Source organism: Chiloscyllium plagiosum, unplaced genomic scaffold, assembly GCF_037043375.1.
Source record: "Chiloscyllium plagiosum isolate Xiang-an unplaced genomic scaffold, Cpla_swu_hap1 HiC_scaffold_19, whole genome shotgun sequence".
In the NCBI taxonomy this organism is placed as follows: Eukaryota; Metazoa; Chordata; class Chondrichthyes; order Orectolobiformes; family Hemiscylliidae; genus Chiloscyllium; species Chiloscyllium plagiosum.
In genome coordinates this window covers 74137034-74157688 of record NW_028270157.1, presented here as the reverse complement: position 1 = coordinate 74157688, position 20655 = coordinate 74137034, and the positions used below count along the sequence as shown (strand labels likewise).

The following is a 20655-nucleotide window of genomic DNA, read 5'->3' as shown; positions in this document are numbered from 1 at the left end:
GCCATGGAACAAAAACAAATTCAAATTCAGCCAATCAGTTTAAGTTATGGCCCAAATACCACAATCCAATTGAATTTGAATTTTACTGTTTGGGATGGCATCAAACCAATGAAATGATCCGATGCTTTGGGTTACAAAACGGGACATTTTGAACAATCAGGGGAGAACTGCAAAGAGCTCCCACAAGTACAGAGTGCTAGCTGAATAGCTCTCTGAAAAGGTACCTGTCCATAAGAAAAGTTGTACAGAAGACTGAAGAAATGACGACCCAAGAAAATATAGAGGAAATTCTACAGAGGAAAATCTACGAAGGAGAATCAACAAAGCTGACTGGTTTTGAAATGTGATTAATTTTTTGTAAATCTTAATCAGGGTGTTTTTTTTTAAAAATCGGACCAGAGAAAGGTGTTGTGAATAACTTGTTTTAATGTTCTCTGTTGGTCTTAAAGAATAAAATTGTTAACTTTTACTTTAAACAGTGACATCTGGGATAGTTCTTTGTCTCTAAAAATTTAACAGATTACGGCGTGAGGTGAGCTTGTGTGTGGGGTTTAAATTAGCACTGTGTCGTGACAACTTGGGAGCTCTCGTCCATGATGTGTACAGGTTTAGACAGCTTTGAATAGATTTGGGGTATGAGAAAAGCCCAGTAGATTTAAACACTTGCTGGTTAGTGCCCTAGATCTTTAAATAAAATGTAGGTGAGACAATGTGTTTAATTTCAGTTACTTGTGGTTGGTTAAATGAAAACTGAGAGAAATGGCTCTTAAAATTGCTAACAAGGGTCTGGGAGTTGAAGATGATACCCAAATGTGCCAAGAACATTTAAAAAAAGAAAAGACTTAGAATTAGCAAAGAGGTTAGAATTGGGTTTAACCAAGGACAAAAGTAAAGCTGAAATTGTTAGGGCATTGCTCAAACACAGATGTGTCTGAGAAACAGACAAGTGCAATAGCGTTAGAAAAACTTGAATTACAATAGAGGAAAATGGAGTCAGAAGATAAACAAATTGAGAGGAGGATAGAGAGATAGAAGGTTAAAGCATGAAGAAACCAGGCAGCATGATGGTTAACACTGTTGCCTCATAGTGCCAGGGAGCGGGATTTCATTCCAGCCCCAGCTGATTGTCTGGGTGGAATTTGCATGTTCTCCCCATCTGACAGTTTCCTCCGGGTGCTCCAGTTTCCACCCATAGTCCAAAGCTCTGCAGGTTAGGTGGATTGGCCATGCTAAATTGTCCATAGTGTCTTGGGATGTGCAGGCCAAATGGGTTAGCGACTGGAAATGCAGGGTTACAGGGATAAGGTAAGGGTCTTGGTGCGATGCTCTTCAGAGGGTTGGTGTAGACTCGATGGGCCAAATGGCCTTCTTCCCCCACCGTAGAGATTCAATGATAAACCAGGAGCCGCACTAGCATAGTGAAGTTAGTTGTCTATTTAAAATAAAAGCTGCAACTTTGCCCTAGAGGTCTACTGCACAGTAAAAGGCACCTCTGTCCATCAAGGCTGTGCTTGTCAAATACAATCAGCCGAACTATTCTCATTGTATTTCCCACTAGGTCCATAGCCTTCCATGCCTTAGCATCACAAATGCACATCTAATTATTTAAATATTGAGGGTTTCCAAGTCTACCAGCTTCACAGACAGCAAGTTGCAGATTGCCACCACCTTCTGAGTGAGAGGTCTTTTTCTCATACCCCCTCCAAACCTCCTGCTCGTGCCCCTCTATCAATGGGTCCCTGGTAATTCAGCCTGCCACCAAAGGAAAACATTCCTTCCTTTGATATGCGCTACTTATTTTGTACATCTCAATCATGTACCCCCCACCCCACCCGCAATCTCCTCTGCTCCAAGGACAACAACCCCAGTCTTCACAACTAAAACTCTCCTGCCGAGGCAACATCCAAGTAAGTCTCTTTTACACCCTCTCCAGTACAATCACATCCCTTCTCACTGGATTCCAGAACTTCACACAATACTACAGCCTATGGCCTAACCAACCTTTTATACAGTTGCATCATAACTTCTCTGCTCTTATGCCTCAAACTCAGATACCCCCCACATCGTCTTAACCACTTTACCTATCTCTCCTGTCACTTAAATGGACAGATGGACATGAAAACCATGGTTATGCTGATCCTCTGTTTCCCAGCACTCTATCATTCTTCATGTATTCTCTTGTCTTGTTTGTCCGACAAAAGTGTGCATCACCTCACACTGATTCAGATTGAATTCCATTTGTCACCAATCAGCCTGGATATATTCTCCTGCAGTCGAGGCACCCTTCTCACTATTTACTACCCCACTAATTATCACATTATCCACAATCTCACTGATCAACCCTCTAAACCATTTATATATATATACACCACAAACAGCAAGAACCCCAACACTGATTCCAGTGGACCACCACTGGACACAGATTCCCAGTCTCAGGAGTGGAAGTAAGGCCATTTGGCCCATCAAGTCTACTCCACCATTCAATCATGGCTGATGGGCATTTCAGCACCACTCTCCCCGTATCCCTTAATTCCTCGTGAGATTAAAAATTTATCCATTTCTGCCTTGAAGACATTTAACATCCTGGCCTTCACTGTGCTCCATGGCAGTGAATTCCACAGGTCCACCAGTCTCTGGCTGAAGAAATGTCTCCTCATTTCTGTTTTAAATTGACCTCCTCTAATTCTAAGGCTGTACCCATGAGTCCTGGTATCCCCGCCTGACGGAAACAATTTCCCAGCGTCCACCCTTTCTAAGCCATGCATTATCTTTTACGTTTCTACTAGATCTCCCCTCAAAGTTCTGAACTCTAACGAATACAATCCCAGGATCCCCAGGAGTTCATCGTATTTTAGGCCTATCATTCCAGGGATCATTCGTGTGAATCTTTGCTGGACACGCTCCAGTCCCAGTATGTCCTTCCTAAGGTGTGGGGCACAAAACTGGACACAGTATTCTAAATGGGGCCTAACCAGAGTTTTATAAAGTCCCAGCAGCACATCACTGCTTTTACATTCCAACCTCCTTGAAATAAATGACAACATTACATTTGCTTTCTTAATCACGGACTCAACCTGCAAATCAACCTTGAGAGAATCCTGTACTAGCACTCCCAGATCCCTTTGTACTTTGGCTTTATGAATTTTCTCACCGTTTATAAAATAGTCCATGCCTGTGTTCTTTTTTCCCCCAAAGTGCAAGACCTCGCATTTGCTCACATTGACTTTCATCAGCCATTTCCTGGACCATTCTCCCAAACTGTCTAAATCTTTCTGTGGCCTCCCCAGCTCCTCAGAACTACCTACCTGTCCACCTAACTTCATATCATCAGCAAACTTCACCAGAATGCCCCCAATCCCTTCATCCAGATCATTAATATATAAAGTGAACAGCTGCGGCCCCAACACTGAACCCTGCGGGACACCACTTGTCACCAACTGCCATTCTGAAAAAGAACCTCTTATCCCAACTCTCTGCCTTCTGTCAGACAGCCAATCCTCAATCCATGCCAGTAGCTCACCTCAAACACCATGAGCCCTCACTTTACTCAGCAGCCTCCCTTGACGCACGTTATCAAAGGCCTTTTGGAAGTCTAGGTAGATAACATCCACTGGGTTTCCCTGGTCTATCCTACTTGTTACATTTTCAAAGAATTCTAACAGGTTTGTCAGGCATGACCTCCCCTTACTAAATCCATGCTGACTTGTTCTAATTCGTCCCTGCACTTCCAAGAATTTAGAAATCTCATCCTTAACAATGGATTCTACAATTTCACCTATAACCGAGGTTAGGCTAATCAGCATATAATTTTCCATCTTTTGTTCCTGCCACTCAGCTAATCTGGATCTAATCAGCCAAATTTCCTTGGATCCCATGGGCTCTTATCTTTATTAACAGTCTCACATAAACTTATCAAAAGCCTTTCTAAAGCCCAAGTAAACCACATTGAATGCAGTGCACTCATCTACACACTATCTTCAAAATATTCAAATCAAATTGGTCAGACTTGACAACAAAACCATGCCAATTGTTCTTGATTAATCCCTGCCACTCCAAGTAGAGATTAATTCTGCCCCTCCGAATTACTTTCACTGGTTTCCCAATCAGTGAAGTTTGTGTGACTGACCTGGATTGATTAATCCCTTGCTCCCTTTTGGAATAATGGTACCACATTGGCTGCGTTCCAGTTCTCTGGCACATCCCTTGTGACCAAATAAGAACTGAAAATTGCCAGCACCCCTATTTCTTTTTTTGACCCACTCAACAGCCATGGGATACATTTAAGCATCACACAGCTCTTCTCTCTGATTTCTATACCCACATCATGCCCGATCAGGGATAGCATAGGGAATTTGTGTGTGGAGTCTGACGATGTAGGTGAAACCCTAAATGAGTTTTTTGCTTCTGTCTTTATGAAAGAAACAAACTTTGTAGTGAATGAAACCTTTGAAGAGCAGGTGTGCATGCTGAAATGGATAGAGATAGAGGAAGCTGATATGCTGAAAAGTTTGTCAAATGTTAAGATTGACAAGTCGCCAGGCCTGGACCAGATTTGTCCTCGGCTGCTTTGGGAAACGAGAAATGCAACTGCTTCGCCACTTGCGAAGATCTTTTCATCCTCGCTCTCCACTGGAGTCGTACCTGAGGACTGGAGAGAGGCAAATGTAATTCCTCTCTTCAAGAAAGGAAATAGGGAAATCCCCGTCAATTACAGACCAGTCAGTCTCACGTCTGTCGTCTGCAAGGTGTTGGAAAGGATTCTGAGGGATAGGATTTATGACCATCTGGAAGAGCATGGTTTGATTAAATGCAGTCAACATGGCTTTGTGAGGGGCAGGTCATGCCTCACAAACCTTATCGAGTTCTTTGAGGATGTGACTAGAAAAGTTGATGAGGGTCGAGCTGTGGATGTGGTGTATATGGACTTCAGCAAGATATTTGATAAGGTTCCCCATGGTAGGCTCATTCAGAAGGTCAGGAGGAATGGGATTCAGGGGAACATAGCTGTCTGGATACAGAATTGGCTGGCCAACAGAAGACAGCGAGTGGTAGTAGAAGGAAAATATTCTGCCTGGAAGTCTGTGGTGAGTGGGTTCTGTCCTTGGGCCTCTATTGTTTGTAATTTTTATTAATGACTTGGATGAGGGGATTGAAGGATGGGTCAGCAAGTTTGCAGATGACACAAAGGTTGGAGGTGTCGTTGACAGTATAGAGGGCTGTTGTAGGCTGCAGCAGGACATTGACAGAATGCAGAGATGGGCCGTGAGGTGGCAGATGGAGTTCAAGTTGGATAAATGTGAGGTGATGCATTTTGGAAGGTCGAATTTGAAAGGCGAGTACAGGATTAAGGATAGGATTCTTGGCAGTGTGGAGGAACAGAGGGATCTTGGGGTGCAGGTACATAGATCCCTTAAAATGGCCACCCAAGTGGACAGGGTTGTTAAGAAAGCATATGGTGTTTTGGCTTTCATTAACAGGGGGATTTAGTTTAAGAGTCGTGAAATCTTGTTGCAGCTCTATAAAGCTTTGGTTAGACCACACTTGGAATATTGTGTCCAGTTCTGGTCGCCCTATTATAACAAAGATGTGGATGCTTTGGAGCGGGTTCAGAGGCGGTTTACCAGGATGCTGCCTGGACTGGAGGGCTTATCTTATAAGGAGAGGTTGACTGAGCTCGGACTTTTTTCATTGGAGAAAAGGAGGAGAAGAGGGGACCTAATTGAGGTATACAAGGTAATGAGAGGCATAGATAGAGTCGATAGCCAGAGACTATTTCTCAGGGCAGAAATGACTAACACGAGGGGTCATAGCTTTAAGCTGGTTGGAGGAAAGTATAGAGGGGATGTCAGAGGCGGATTCTTTACACAGAGAGTTGTGAGAGCATGGAATGTGTTGCCAGTAGCAGTTGTGGAGGCAGGGTCATTGGGGGCATTTAAGAGACTCCTCGACATACATATGGTCACAGATATTTGAGGGTGCATACATGAGGATCAGTGGTCGGCGCAACATCGTGGGCTGAAGGGCCTGTTCTGTGCTGTGCTGTGCTGTACTGTTCTATGTTCTATCTCTCAGAGCAGTGAACATCAACACAATTCCAGGAAAGGAGAATTAACTACTACTATGCAAGCAGTTGGTGAGGCACCTATGACAGTATCAAGAAATCCATGGGCTCTGTCTTGACCAAATTTACTTTTTGACACGCACTGTGGTGTGTTCAACCAGCCTCTGCTCATATAATTTGCTTATTTAAATTCGAGATGTCAGAGTACACCTTAGACATTGTGGACTGTAAAGGACAAAGTGAGATCTGTAGATGCTGGAGATCAGAGTTTAGAATGTGGTGCTGGAAAAGCACAGGAGGTCAGGTTGAAGTGCTTATGCCTGAAACATCAATTCTCCTGCTCCTTGGATGCTGCCTGACCTGCTGTGTTTTCCAGTACCATTCTCTTGTTTCTGGATTGTAAATTTGTTTGACGTGATCGTGGGTATGTACATTACAACAAACTACCGGAATGACAACTAGAAGCAGCAGCAATAGAACAAAATAAATTTCACAAGGCATTTTATTGTTTATTAAAAACTGAAAGGAATGTTGCAGTTCTATTCTTAGTTAGTTGGGATCTCAAACTTTGTTTACTTTAAAATAAAAATTACTGGTCCCTAATCAGATCATAACTCAAAATTGGTGGCTTTCTCCAGGGTCATAAATACAAAATTAACTCTCCATTGGCATTGCCTTGCATTGATCAGGTCTGTAGCAGCAATATTGACTTCACTCCAAACTGAACTTATAACCCGGCATCCTTCAAATCATCCAAGATTACCCAATTTCCTTCATGAGCCTAAGACAAAATAAGGAGCTCACCAAGCAACAAGTTTTAACCTACAATGCAGCTTGGTGTGCCAATGTTACAAATGCATCCTGGCTAACATATCAGGATTTATGCTGACCAAAGGATCACATCTCCAGGTCCTAGAAACCTGGACCAAGACTATGTAAGGAAATAAAGGTTAGTGCTGATTTAGACTAAGGCCTGCTGAAAAGTGCATGTTAACTACTGACTCAATCTAATAGAGCAGCCATAATGTGGAGGTGCCAGTGTTGGACTGGGGTGTACAAAGTTAAAAATCACAACACCAGGTTATAGTCCAACAGGTTTATTTGGAAGCACTAGTTTTCGGAGCGCTGCACAACCACCTGATGAAGTAGCAGCATTCTGAAAGCAAGTGCTTCCAAATAAACCAGTTGGACTATAATCTGGTGTTATGAGATTTTTAACTTAATACAACTGTGATAGCCATATCCTGGTGATTTTGTTAGCCAGTACTCTGTTGAAGATACTTCTGCCCATGAGTCAGAAGATTGGAAGTCCAGATCTTACTTCAAGATTTGAGCACAAAAACCTTGCCTTACAATCTAGCTCAATACTGAATACCGTCACTTTTAGAATGGGGTTAAATGGAGACCCCTCTGATCCCTCATGTGCATGCTAAAGATAGTATGGTATTATTTCAAAGAGGATTACAGGAGTTATCCTGAATCGACTGCCCTATATTTAGCCCATAGCATCCCAAAAATCAAATTACCTACTCTTTTAATGTTATTTGTAGGAGCTTGCTGTGAAGACTGTGCTTCAAAAATAATTTATTGGCTGTCCCATTGAGGTCATGAAAAGCACTATTTAAAGGCAAGTCTTTTTAAAAAGATGTTCTCCATCCAGGTTCACATTTGAGAATTACCCACTAAACAAAGAAACAGAACAGCTTATAGATCGAGAATCACAAACCAGTTGGAGACAACATCAACAGATGAGGAAAGGATCCTCAGGTCCAGTCAACTCATCTCTCACAACTGCGATGCCCAGTGTATCATACCATATACATTCTCCTCACATAACCATCACCATTTGAAATGGTGTCAGACCTTTGGGGGTCAAGAGATAAGTTATATGCTACCATTAGTGAGGTGTTCATGTACTGACAGTATATAGGTGGCCAGTCCAGCTAAATCTCTGACTAATAGCAACCTCCAGGATGTTGATTGTGAGGGATTCACCAATGATAATGCCAAACATTGAATGAAAGTAATTAGGCTCACTTATGATGTGGTTCAAACATCATTTATGTGTATAAATTTACCACCTATCAACCTAACACTGAACACTTGTTGTGAGTATGCTCATTCTGTTTAATTATAAGGAATTAAAATGAGCGTTTTTTTTTAAATCATTCATGGGATGATGACGTTGCTGGCTCAGCCAGCATTTAGTGTCCCTCCCTAATTGTCCAGAGGGCAGTTAAGAGTGAACCACATTGCTGTGGGTCTGCCGTCAAATATAGGCAGTTTCCTTCATTTTCAACAATCGACAATTGATTCATAGTCTTTGTTAGACTCTTAATTCCAGATTTCTGCTGGATTCAAATTCCACCATCTGCTGTAGCAGATCTCAGAATGTGAGGGTGCCTAAATGGTCAGATCTGAGGGGCAGGGGAATTTCAGGACACTGTAGGTCAGGAGGATCTTACAGAAACAGATTTAAAACTCGTTATCATACATATTTAAGCACAAAGGTGCAGTCAAAAATTTTTAATGTCACCACATTTTAGGTGCAAATACCTAGATACAAAAACTTAAGGTAGAAAGAAATAAGGAACAAAGTTAATAATAGTTCAGTCCTTCTTAGTATTAAGTCAAAAACTGAAGAAATAAAGCTAAGATTTCTTGCAGTCTTTGTATTAATAATGCATGTCAAAATGTTTCACCTAGGCATACTACACTGAGGCATTTCACCAGTGATATCCTCAGATAATTGGCTACCAACAATCACAACCATCTTCCTTTGTCCTAGCTACATTAGCCAGTGGAGAGTTTCTCCAATTCGCATTCACATACTCAATTGTTTTGCGAATCCACTATGACCCTATTTGCAATAGGTATCCCTTCACAACATTGTTCATCAACCTTTAAAAAGCTATGCACCTAATCACCAAGTTCTACTACTTTCTACATTCACTTCAATGTTTTTTTTGCTGAAGAGTAGGCGTATGTGAATATATAAAAGTACTCAACAGTCATCCAGCCACATGCATAATACTACACTTTTCTTAGCTGATGATCATTTGCCAGTGGAGAAGCACTATATGAGAGAAAAAAATGATATGGATTAAGTTAAAAAAATGACAAAGCAATGCAATATATCTGACAGTAAGGGGAGATTTTTCACAAGTCACAAAGGATTGAGACTTGGAAAAGACGAGTCCAAGATTGACAACAAGTACAAAGGTGCAGCTGTGAAAGACCTTCAGCTTTGATCTATTGTGCAGTCTCTCCTGTTTGGCTGACAAGTAGGAGAAGTCAGAACACAAATGCAGACAATGGATTCACAACACAATGCAAAAAAGGATATGCATACACTGGAACAGCACACTTAGAAAGTTGTGCAGCGAGACCAGGAAAGTTTCTGCCCATTGCTTGGAGAAGTACGTGGCGAACACTAGGTTCTGATCCGGATTCGGAACAAAAGGAAGAACAAACCATTCTTTCCATTCTGGCTGGCTCTGTAATTCCAGGGCCTGTTTCTGGAAGAACTCCTGGGTTTTATCAATCCTATTAGACTGCAACAAAAAGCAAAAGGGAGACATTGCATTCTTTTATTCCTTCTTTCCTTTTGCAAGCCCTGCTCTCAAAGTGGAAATGCTTTTTTTTTTAATACTAATTTGAATAATATCCACCAAACCCTCATTTCTGAAAATAGAGAAGAAAAACGACAGGTTACCTACCAGGAAGATTCTCAGTTGTGCTAAACTAAATAATCCTAACCAGGAAGATTCTCAGATTTATGCTAAATTAACTAATCCTGACCAGGACAGAATTGGAAGCCTCTGGACTCATGAGACAACATGTCGAAAAGCATTTCTGATCACAATCAGGTAAGTGAGATTTACTGATTGGATGGGGCCGTGGGACCAATTTTACAAAAATCAGGAAGCAATGACATTTGCCATAGCACTTTCATGATGGAATAATAAATCAGTATTCATTGATCAGCATCACAGAATCTCACTGGTTCTGGCAGAGTAGTTTAGAAAGCATCAGACATCCTATGAAAGAGAGGCAGCAGATGGGCCTTAGTTAATGTCTGTGCCAGCTGAAATGAAACAAAACTCTTATCCTGCAGACTTCTCCTTGAGCAATGTTGCTAATTATCTATGCAGATAAAGCTGCAGAAAGAACCTCACTGGTTTTCACTTATCAGTGATGGGAATTGGCAGATCAGGATTTGACTGAGTAAACCTCTCTTTACATTGTTGCAGTGAACACACAGGGTAGGCACAAAATGGAGTTTAATAAATTTTAAAACACTCTCTACTTTTTTTAAACTGAAAGCAAGGCCTCCTCTAACTGTCTTCTCAAACACACCAAGAGCAGATACTGCATAAGATTAGAATCAGAGCAAAGTGCCCTCTATGCCATCTCCAAACACTCCAGGTACAGATAGGGCATGGGCAAATTACCTGGATGGTATGGATCAGATAGTAACGGTACAAGCTGGTTTTCAGCTTGTTAACTGTGTGTCGATATGCATCCTCCAGTCTGCTGAACAGGCGACGATCCAGGTAGCCCCAGTATTCACGCAGTCCACTGAGGTCATAACCTTGAACCAAATGCTGCAGTTGTTCTACAATTTTATCAACCTAAAAAAAAAAGATTATTCAACTAATTTCATTGCAAAGCCAGCTTTTTAATGCACAATGATTTATGCAAGGGTGAGAGTTTTCTTTTATTAACTACAATCTCCAAATAAAGCAATATCAATAGTTCCTATGGTTGACATCGGTCAGAGAGTTCACATGACCACTTCACACCAGCTGTAACTCAGTGAACAGTACTCTTGCCTCTAACTCAGGTTGGGGTTCAAGCCCCACTCCTCAGCCACGAGGACATAATCCAGGCTGACAGTCCAGTAAAGCATTGAAACACTTGTAGCAGATCCATCCTCTAGAATGATTACACCTAGGCACCATTAAACGAGTACAGGAGATCTGCCTGTATTCACATATCCATCATCAAAAACAGGTTGCCACATTGCTTGTTTGGATAGGACCTTCCTGTGCACAAATGAGCTGCTGTACAATAATGACTACAATTCAAAATTACTCAAAATGGTTGCGAAGCACTTAGTGATTCACAAGGGAACTTGGTGACGAGAGGAAGAAAGTGCTTTGCTCTTTTTCAGCCTCCAGTAATTATTTTACTTTGATACTGATTAAGCAGCTGATTAGTAGGTAACTAGTAGTTTGTTTTCATTATTCTCAGCTAAATGAAATATATTTCTTACAGTATGTGGGAAATCATGGATGCATTGTATGCCCTAGATGAACACATCTGCAGGAAATCTTCCCAACTGCACAAGCTTGTTCTCTGGATCTGGAGCATCAGCTGGAATTGTTGTTTTCCGTCTATAAGTGATAGTACTATAAATATAGTCAAGTGGAGGCGACAGCTGTGTGGTATTATCACCAGACTATTAATCCAGTCACCCAGATAATATTCTATGGACCCGGATTCTAATCCCGCCATGACAGATGATAGAATTTCAATTCAAGTAAAAATCTGGAATAAGCAATAATGATGACCCCATTGCTAATTGTTGGAAAAATCCAACTGGTTCACTAATGCCCTTTATGGAAGGAAACTTATCTGGTCTGGCCTACCTGCAACTCCAGACCGACAGCAATGTGGTGGACTCTTGAACTAATATTTAAAACTGCAATAAATGCTGACTTAGCCAATGACACCCTCATCCCATGAACGAATAAAAAAAAGAATTGCATGTTTAAGGTGGTCATACTGCAGGTTTAGTGCATACAGGCAGAAAGAGAATGAGACAGGCAGGCTGTTCAGGGTATCCTCTGTATCAATAACATAGGTAGGCAAACGGATGCGATCATAAAAACAGCTTTTAGGGAGTTAGGAAGGAAATTAAAAACGAGGGCATCAATTTGGGGCCTAAACAAGCTACCTGAGTTCCATCTCAACTGACAAATATCGTTCCAGGGAAAATTATTTGTGCTAGGGAACTAGATCTTTCCCAAGATGGTGCCGGAGTGTGGCAGCTCGTTGGCAGTTGTCTACAGCAGTCTTATTCTTATATATCTTATAAACATCCTGCTCTTTTAAAACTCAATTCTAAATCTGTCAAAATTACTAACAATGTTCTTTTAAATACACTGCCAAAGGATCCTCTGATCAATAAGTCCCAATTACTGATGGTGAAACTTCTCAACCCGAGGCTTGACCAGCGTGGGAATATAGACCTGACCTGACATAGAGGAAGTCTGACCAGATTGACCACAAGACTCCGTGGAACACTCAAGGCTGGTGCCCAGGACCCCATCACGAACGCCCTCTTACCTTTCTGGTTCTGGAACTGCAAGCCCAGAGGTCTTCCAACCTCTCACAGGTCCGATCTCATGGAAACCCAGAACCAAGGCCTGACCCCATAATGACCCAACATTGAGGCTACCTGTCCAGATTGGCCACAAGGCTTCCTGAAATACTCAAGGCTGTGACAAGTGCTGAGGACACCATCAGACTACCTGGAGCAGATTTCCCTCAAAGATGCCAGTGATGGACCAGTCTGACCACAAGATTCCCCAGAGTGTTTCAAGGTCGTGACTAATGTCCAGAACCCTATCGGGTGCTCCCATTCATACTCGGAGCAGCTGATTTCACTCATTGACATTTGGGATCAATGAGATCCAGCCATCTTACCCAAGAAAGATGGGAAATGTGTTGGGACTTAAAGTGAGACAAACTCTGAGGTTTCAAACTCCCCTTCCCAGCATACACCTGGCAAACGTTCAAGCCATAGAAAACAAGATAGATGACTTAAAGCTCGACTCACTTTACAAGGAGAATTGAGGGGCTGCTGTGTGGTCTGTTTCAGAGAGACAAAGCTCACCCCCTGCTACACCTGACTGTGCCTTACAATTTGACAGCTTCTCAATTCACTGAATGGACTGCTTGGTGTCCTTCTGCAAGGCAAGCGGCATTTGGGTCTGTCTCCTAATCAACACCTCCTGGTGCTCAGAAGTGGTGACTTTGGCAAATTATCACCCTCTGGACCCAGAACAACTAACAATGAAAAATCCATCCATACGACCTGTCATGTAAGTTCACCTCTGCTATCCTCACAGCAGTCTGTGTTTCACCCCATTATACAACACGATAGCCAGTGTTGAAACAGAATAGCTCAAAGCCTTGTTTATCATAGCTGGTGACTTCAACCAAGCCAAAATACAACCCAGATGTCTCCTGTTCCATCAGAGGTCCAAGCATCCTTAACCATTACTACACAACCAAAGATGCCTACCCATCCATTCCCCGTCTCCATCCTGAGTATCAGACGACAATGCTCCTCTGCTGGACTTACAAGCAGAAACTAAAACATGAGGACCCAGTACAGAAAGTGCAGTGTTGCTCTTAGGAAACAGAAGGCCTTTCATGGGACTGGTCCATAATAAAGAGCTCAACAGCCAACCTAAACAAATGTGTCACTACTCTTACAGACTTCATCAGTGTGTAGATGACTGTGTGCCAATGAACTTAATCCAAATGCTCCCCAACCGAAAACCATGGATGAACCTGGAGATCCACTCTCCATTGAATTCCAGTCTGAGACATTCAATTTGGATGACCTTGATCAAGTCAGGAAATCCAGATACGACCTTCTCAAGGCCATCAGAGATGCCAAGAGGTGAAACCAAATTAAGTTTGAGACCCAGACTAACTACATGGACATATTGTAGTTTGAGACAAAACTTACATGACATAACGGAAAATTGAACTGTCTCACAGGCAATAATACATCCCTACTCTATCCTCTCAGTGCATTCTACGCTCACTTGGAACAGAAGGACAGTGAAACAAAGTCACCTGCCCTAACAGCCTCAAACACACTTGTACCCTTGGTCACTGCCACAGGCATTAGATCGGTCTTAAGGGTGAGTGCATGGAAAACAACTGGTCTGGTTAGAGACCCCAGTCATGCACTCAAATCCTGTATGGACCAGCTGATGGCAATATTCGCAGACATTTGGGTGGCACAATGGCACAGTGGTTAGCACTGCCCCCTTACAGCGCCAGAGACCCGGGTTCAATTCTCGACTGAGGCGACTCTCTGTGTGGAGTTTGCACATTCTGCCCGTGTCTGCGTGGGTTTCCTCCGGATGCTCCGGTTTCCTCCCACAGTCCAAAAATGTGCACGTTAGGTGAATTGGCCATGCTAAATTGCTCGTAGTGTTAGGTAAAGGAGTACGGGTCTGGGTGGTATACGCTTCGGCGGGTCGGTGTGGACTTGTTGGGCCGAAGGGCCTGTAGGGGCGGCACGGTGGCACAGTGGTTAGCACTGCTGCCTCACAGCACCAGAGACCCAGGTTCAATTCCCGACTCAGGCGACTGACTGTGTGGAGTTTGCACATTCTCCCAGTCTCTGCGTGGGTTTCCTCCGGGTGCTCCGGTTTCCTCCCACAGTCCAAAGATGTGCAGGTCAGGTGAATTGGCCATGCTAAATTGCCCGTAGTGTTAGGTTAAAGGGGTAAATGTAGGGGTATGGGTGGGTTGCGCTTCAGCGGGTCAGTGTGGACTTGTTGGGCCGAAGGGCCTGTTTCCACACTGTAAGTAATCTAATCTAATCTAATCTAATCTAAACATCTTTAATGTCTCCTTACTGTTACCTGTTTCAAAAAGACCACCATTAACAGAGTACCAAAGAGAATTCATGCAAAGTGACTCATTACTGCCTGGTGGCTCTGACATCTACACTTATGAAGTGCTTTAAGAGGTTGGTCATGGTTCACAATTCCAACCTCCCAGATTGCCATGATCTCTTGCAATTCACCTTGCAAAAGGACCATGAGTGATGGCACCACCTTAGTCCTACACTCATCCCTGGAATGTCTGGACAACAAGGATACCTAAGTCAGACTTCTACTTATTAACTGCAGCACTATCTTTAACACAATAATTGCAAACATCTTTGATATCTAGGTCTCTGCTCCCCAATAACTAGATTTTCAACTCCCTGTCAACGGACTGCAGTCAGGAAGGATATGCAATAACACTTCATCCATGATAATCCTCAACACTGCAAAGCTGAGTAATCAGCCCCTACTATACTCCTTATACACATGTCCTTGTGGCCAAATTCCACATCAACTCCATTTACAAATTTTCTGATTCCACCACCTTTGTAGAATGGAGCTCAAACAACAATGAGATGGAATACAGGTAGGAGATACAGGGCTTAATGGCATGGTGTAAAGACATCAATCTCTCAATCAACATGAGCAAAACAAAGGAGATAGTCACTGCCGTCAGTAAGCTGACTGGAGGGCATGCCACTGTCTTCATCAATGGTGCTGAGGAGGCAATGCTTCAGACTGTTAAGTTCCTGGGAGAGATGAACACTAACAAACTGCCCTGATCCATCCACATTGACACTACAGTCAAGGAAGCATAACACCACCTCTACATTCTCAGGAGGTTAAGGAATGCAGCACATCCATAAAGATTCTTATCAAGTTTTGCAGATACATCACAGAAAACGTTCTATCTGGACACATCACAGTATGGCAACTGCTCTTTCCAAAAGCAAGAAATTACAGAGGCTGAACACAGAGGCAAACTAGCCTCCCATCCATTGACTGTGTCTATAATTCCTGCTACAAAGAAAAGCAACCAACATAATCAAAAGACTTCTCCCACCCTGATTATACCCTCTTTCACCATCTTTCGTTGGTCAAAAGATATAGAAGTTTGATTTGAGAAAAAAGTTTCTTCTCTGTTATTCTTAGACTTCTGAATGGACCTCTTAAATGTAGCTATATAGAACAAAGAACATTACAGTGCAGTACAGGTCCTTCGGCTCTCAATGTTGAGCCACCTGTGAAATTAATCTGATGCCCATCTAACCTACACCATTCCATTATTATCCTTATGTATGTCCAATGACCATTTAATTGCCCATTGCAGGTAGGCCGTTCCACGCCCCTCCTACTCGGAGTAAAGAAACGACCCATGATATGTGTTCTAAAATTATCACCCCTTAATTTAAAGCCACGTCCCCTAGTATTAGCCTTCACCATCTGAGGAAAAAGGCTCTCACTGTCCACCCTATCTAACGCTCTGATTATCTTATTCTTCTCAATTAAGTCACCTTTCAACCTTCTCCTCTCTAATAAAAACAGCCTCAGTTCCCTCAGCCTTTCCTCATAAGACCTTTCTTCCATACCAGGTAAGATTCTAGTAAATCTCCCCTGAACCCTTTCCAAACCTTCTGCACATCCTCCCTATAATGCAGTGACCAGAACTGCACGCAATATTCCAGAAGCGGCCTTACCAGTGTCTTGTACAGCTGAAGCATGACCTCGTGGCTCCAAAACTCAATCCCCTACCAATAAATGCCAACACACCACATGCCTTCTTAACAACCCTACCAACCTGGGTGGCAACTTTCAGGGATTCATGCACCTGGACATTTCTCTGTTCATCTACACTGCCAAGAATTTTACAATTAGCCCAGTACTCTGCATTCTGTGACTTCTTGCTAAGTGAACTACCTGACACGTGTTCGCATTAAACTCCATTTCCCACTTCTCAGCTCAGCTCTGCATTTTATCTATGTCCCTCTGTAATTTCCACAACTCCACCTACCTTAGTGTCATCTGCAAATTTACTAAACTAGCCTTCTACGCCCACCTCCAGATCATTTATAAACATGACAGACATCAGTGGCCTCAAAACAGATCCTTGCAGTACACTAGTAACTGAACTCCATGATAAACATTTCCCATCAACCACCACTCTCTGCCTTCTTTCAGCTGGCCAACTTCTGATCCAAACCATTAAATCACCTCAATCCCAAAACTCTGTATTTTGTGCCTTCTCTATGTGCCTCCAACAGCTGCAACAGTATCTCCACTGTTCTGCTATCTTGACGGACAGTAAAATCTACTTGTAAAACATGCAATACAGCACTTTTCACTATAACTCGGTACATGTGACAGCAATAAATCAAACCAAATTGAAGGAATTAGCTTGATTTTGCTGGGAGCCAGGAATCTGAAGGGTAGCACAAAATGAAATGAAGTGAAGTGAAGTGGGTAACAGGAAGTATAAAAATGGCACAAAGTCCAAGTAGACTGAATCCAGTATAGGGCAGGTCCCAGGACTCTTCATTTGTTCGATGAGTTGCCTAATTCTAGATTTCCACACAGGGGAAACGTCCTCTCAGTATCAACTTCATTTGAGACTCCATTAGAATCAGAGATGCTTCAAAGATATCTTTCGTTCCCACAAGCCCAATCTGACCATGTTTTTCTCATGTGCCCCAGGGATCAGCCCAGCTCATTGCTCCTTGAATTCTGTTTTTATTGTAGTCCCATTTCAAGATTTGGACAATACCGTGACCCCACTAAGAACTATCGGAGTGATGGTGATGGAAGGAGGGCATGGAGAAGACAGTGGCACAGAGGGAGTAAACAACTTTGAAAGCCCTGGCCTACGTAATCTTCACATGACTGCCTTAAATGCAAAGATTTACATTTAAGTAAGGACAGCAAAACTATGCACAGACTTGTGATGTACCCACTAATAATGTGGACAATTCTGAAATGCCTAAACTCGCATATCTCATAATTAAATCCACTAGAAAATTTTAATCTGACCAAGGCTTTGAATCTTCGAAGACAGTCAAATCTGCCTTTATTCTAAGGTTTATGACTAGATCAGTGCCATCAACACCAAGCTCAGCACAGTTCTTGGTCAACTCACTCGAAAACCCTTATCCTTGTCTGTCTTGATCTCGATGTCAAATGTTTTGAGTGTATTGGTGAATTCTCTGTAGAGCAAATATTCACGAACAAGTTCATCCATTCGTTCAACTGCTGATGCCATTATTCAGCAGACTGATCTAAACAACAACAGAATGAGGAGGTGTTATATTCTCACCATATAACAGAAAGGATGTCTTTGACTAAGGGTCTCACTCTCGTTCTCTGCCCAGGTTTAGTTTGCAGTCTTTCTATCTGACGGACAGATGTCCCTCCACAGCTCGATACCGACCACATCACTCAAAGACCACAAAACAAACCCTACGCATCACCCAGACCCCTTCACGAGGTCCCTTATTCATTCACACTCGCACACTGCAATCGGGCTTTCCTTTGCCCTCCCTCACTGTGACCGGGCTGAGCTTCTCTCAATCACTCTCTCTCTCTCTGTGACAGGGCTGAGTTTCTCTCAATCTCTCTCTCTCTCTGCGACCGGGCTGAGCTTCTCTCAATCTCTCTCACTCTGTGACCGGGCTGAGTTTCTCTCAATCACTCTCTCTCTCTCTGTGACAGGGCTGAGTTTCTCTCAATCTCTCTCTCTCGCTGTGACAGGGCTGAGCTTCTCTCAATCTCTCTCTCTCTCTGTGACCGGGCCGAATTTCTCTCAATCTCTCTCTCTGTGACCGGGCTGAGTTTCTCTCAATCACTCTCTCTCTCTCTCTCTCTCTGTGACCGGGCTGAGCTTCTCTCAATCTCTCTCTCTCTGTGACCGGGCTGAGTTTCTCTCAATCTCTCTCTCTCTCTCTCTCTCTCTCTCTCTCTCTGTGACAGGGCTGAGGTTCTCTCAATCTCTCTCTCTCTGTGACCAGGCCGAATTTCTCTCAATCTCTCTCTCTGTGACCGGGCTGAGCTTCTCTCAATCTCTCTCTGTGACCAGGCTGAGCTTCTCTCAATCTCTCTCTCTCTCTGTGACCAGGCTGAGCTTCTCTCAATCTCTCTCTCTCTGTGACCGGGCTGAGCTTCTCTCAATCTCTCTCACTCTCTCTGAGACCGGGCTGAGCTACTCTAAATCTCCTTCTTTCTGTGACCGGGCTGAGCTTCTCACAATCTCTCTCTCTCTCTCTGTGACCGGGCTGAGCTTCTCTCAATCTCTCTCTCTCTCTGCGACCGGGCTGAGCTTCTCTCAATCTCTCTCTGTGACCCGGCTGAGCTTCTCTCAATCTCTCTCTCTCTCTGTGACCGGGCTGAACTTCTCTCAATCTCTCTCTCTCTGTGACCGGGCTGAGCTTCTCTCAATCTCTCTCTGTGACCGGGCTGAGCTTCTCTCAATCTCTTTCTCTCTGTGAACGGGCTGAGCTTCTCTCAATCTCTCTCTCTCTGTGAACGGGCTGAGCTTCTCTCAATCTCTCTCTCTCTCTGTGACCGGGCTGAGCTTCTCTCAATCTCTCTCTGTGACCGGGCTGAGCTTCTCTCAATCTCTCTCTCTGTGACCGGGCTGAGCTTCTCTCAATCTCTCTCTCTCTGTGACCGGGCTGAGCTTCTCTCAATCTCTTTCTCTCTGTGACCGGGCTGAGCTTCTCTCAATCTCTTTCTCTCTGTGACCGGGCTGAGCTTCTCTCAACCTCTCTCTCTCTCTGTGACCGGGCTGAGCTTCTCTCAATCTCTTTCTCTCTGTGAACGGGCTGAGCTTCTCTCAATCTCTCTCTCTCTGTGACCGGGCTGAGCTTCTCTCAATCTCTCTCTGTGACCGGGCTGAGCTTCTCTCAATCTCTTTCTCTCTGTGAACGGGCTGAGCTTCTCTCAATCTCTCTCTCTCTGTGACCGGGCTGAGCTTCTCTCAATCTCTCTCTGTGACCGGGCTGAGCTTCTCTCATTCTCTCTCTCTCTGTGACCGGGCTGAGCTTCTCTCAATCTCTCTCTGTGACCCGGCTGAGCTTCTCTCAATCTCTCTTTCTCTCTGTGACCGGGCTGAGCTTCTCTCAATCTCTCTCTCTGTGACCGGGCTGAGTTTCTCTCAATCTCTCTTTCTCTCTGTGACCGGGCTGAGCTTCTCTCAATCTCTCTTTCTCTCTGTGACCGGGCTGAGCTTCTCTCAATCTCTCTCTCTGTGACCGGGCTGAGTTTCTCTCAATCTCTCTCTGTGACCGGGCTGAGCTTCTCTCAATCTCTCTCTCTGTGACCGGGCTGAGCTTCTCTCAATCTCTCTTTCTCTCTGTGACCGGGCTGAGCTTCTCTCAATCTCTCTCTCTGTGACCGGGCTGAGCTTCTCTCAATCTCTCTCTCTCTGTGACCAGGCTGAGCTTCTCTCAATCTCTCTTTCTCTCTGTGACCGGGCTGAGCTTCTCTCAATCTCTCTCTCTGCGACAAGGCTGAGCTTCTCTCAATCTCTCTCTCTCTGTGACCAGGCTGAGCTTCTCTCAATCTCTCTCTCTCTGCGACCGGGCTGAGCCTCTCTCAATCTCTCTCTCTCTCTCTGTACTCGGGTTTAGTTCTCTCTCTCTCTCTCTCTCTCTGTACTCGGGTTTAGTTCTCTCTCTCTCTCTCTCTCTCTGTACTCGGGTTTAGTTCTCTCTCTCTCTCTCTCTCTCTCTCTCTGTACTCGGGTTTAGTTCTCTCTCTCTCTCTCTCTCTGCACTCGGGTTTAGTTCTCTCTCTCTCTCTCTCTCTGCGACCGGGCTGAGCTTCTCTCAATCTCTCTCTCTCTCTCTGTGACCGGGCTGAGCTTCTCTCAATCTCTCTCTCTCTGTGACCGGGCTGAGCTTCTCTCAATCTCTCTCTCTCTCTGTGACCGGGCTGAGCTTCTCTCAATCTCTCTCACTC

The 20655-nt window shown here is 43.7% G+C and overlaps 1 protein-coding gene across 2 annotated transcripts in view; it reads right to left on the bottom strand.

The window, feature by feature from the left end:
• Positions 1-17996, bottom strand: part of wdr91 (WD repeat domain 91) — a 129344-nt gene extending 111348 nt beyond the window's left edge. Inside the window, exons 1-3 of one of the 2 annotated variants that reach the window (XM_087997542.1) lie at positions 17837-17996; positions 10516-10695; positions 9409-9615 (exon numbers count right to left, since the gene is read on the bottom strand). In XM_087997542.1, the coding sequence (XP_087853668.1) occupies positions 9409-9615; positions 10516-10695; positions 17837-17959 (510 nt within the window). In that variant the 5' untranslated portion in view covers positions 17960-17996. The remainder of the gene's footprint in view (positions 1-9408; positions 9616-10515; positions 10696-17836) is intronic. The other variant, XM_087997544.1, reaches the window with a different exon arrangement.
• Between the last annotated feature and the right edge of the window lie 2659 nt (positions 17997-20655).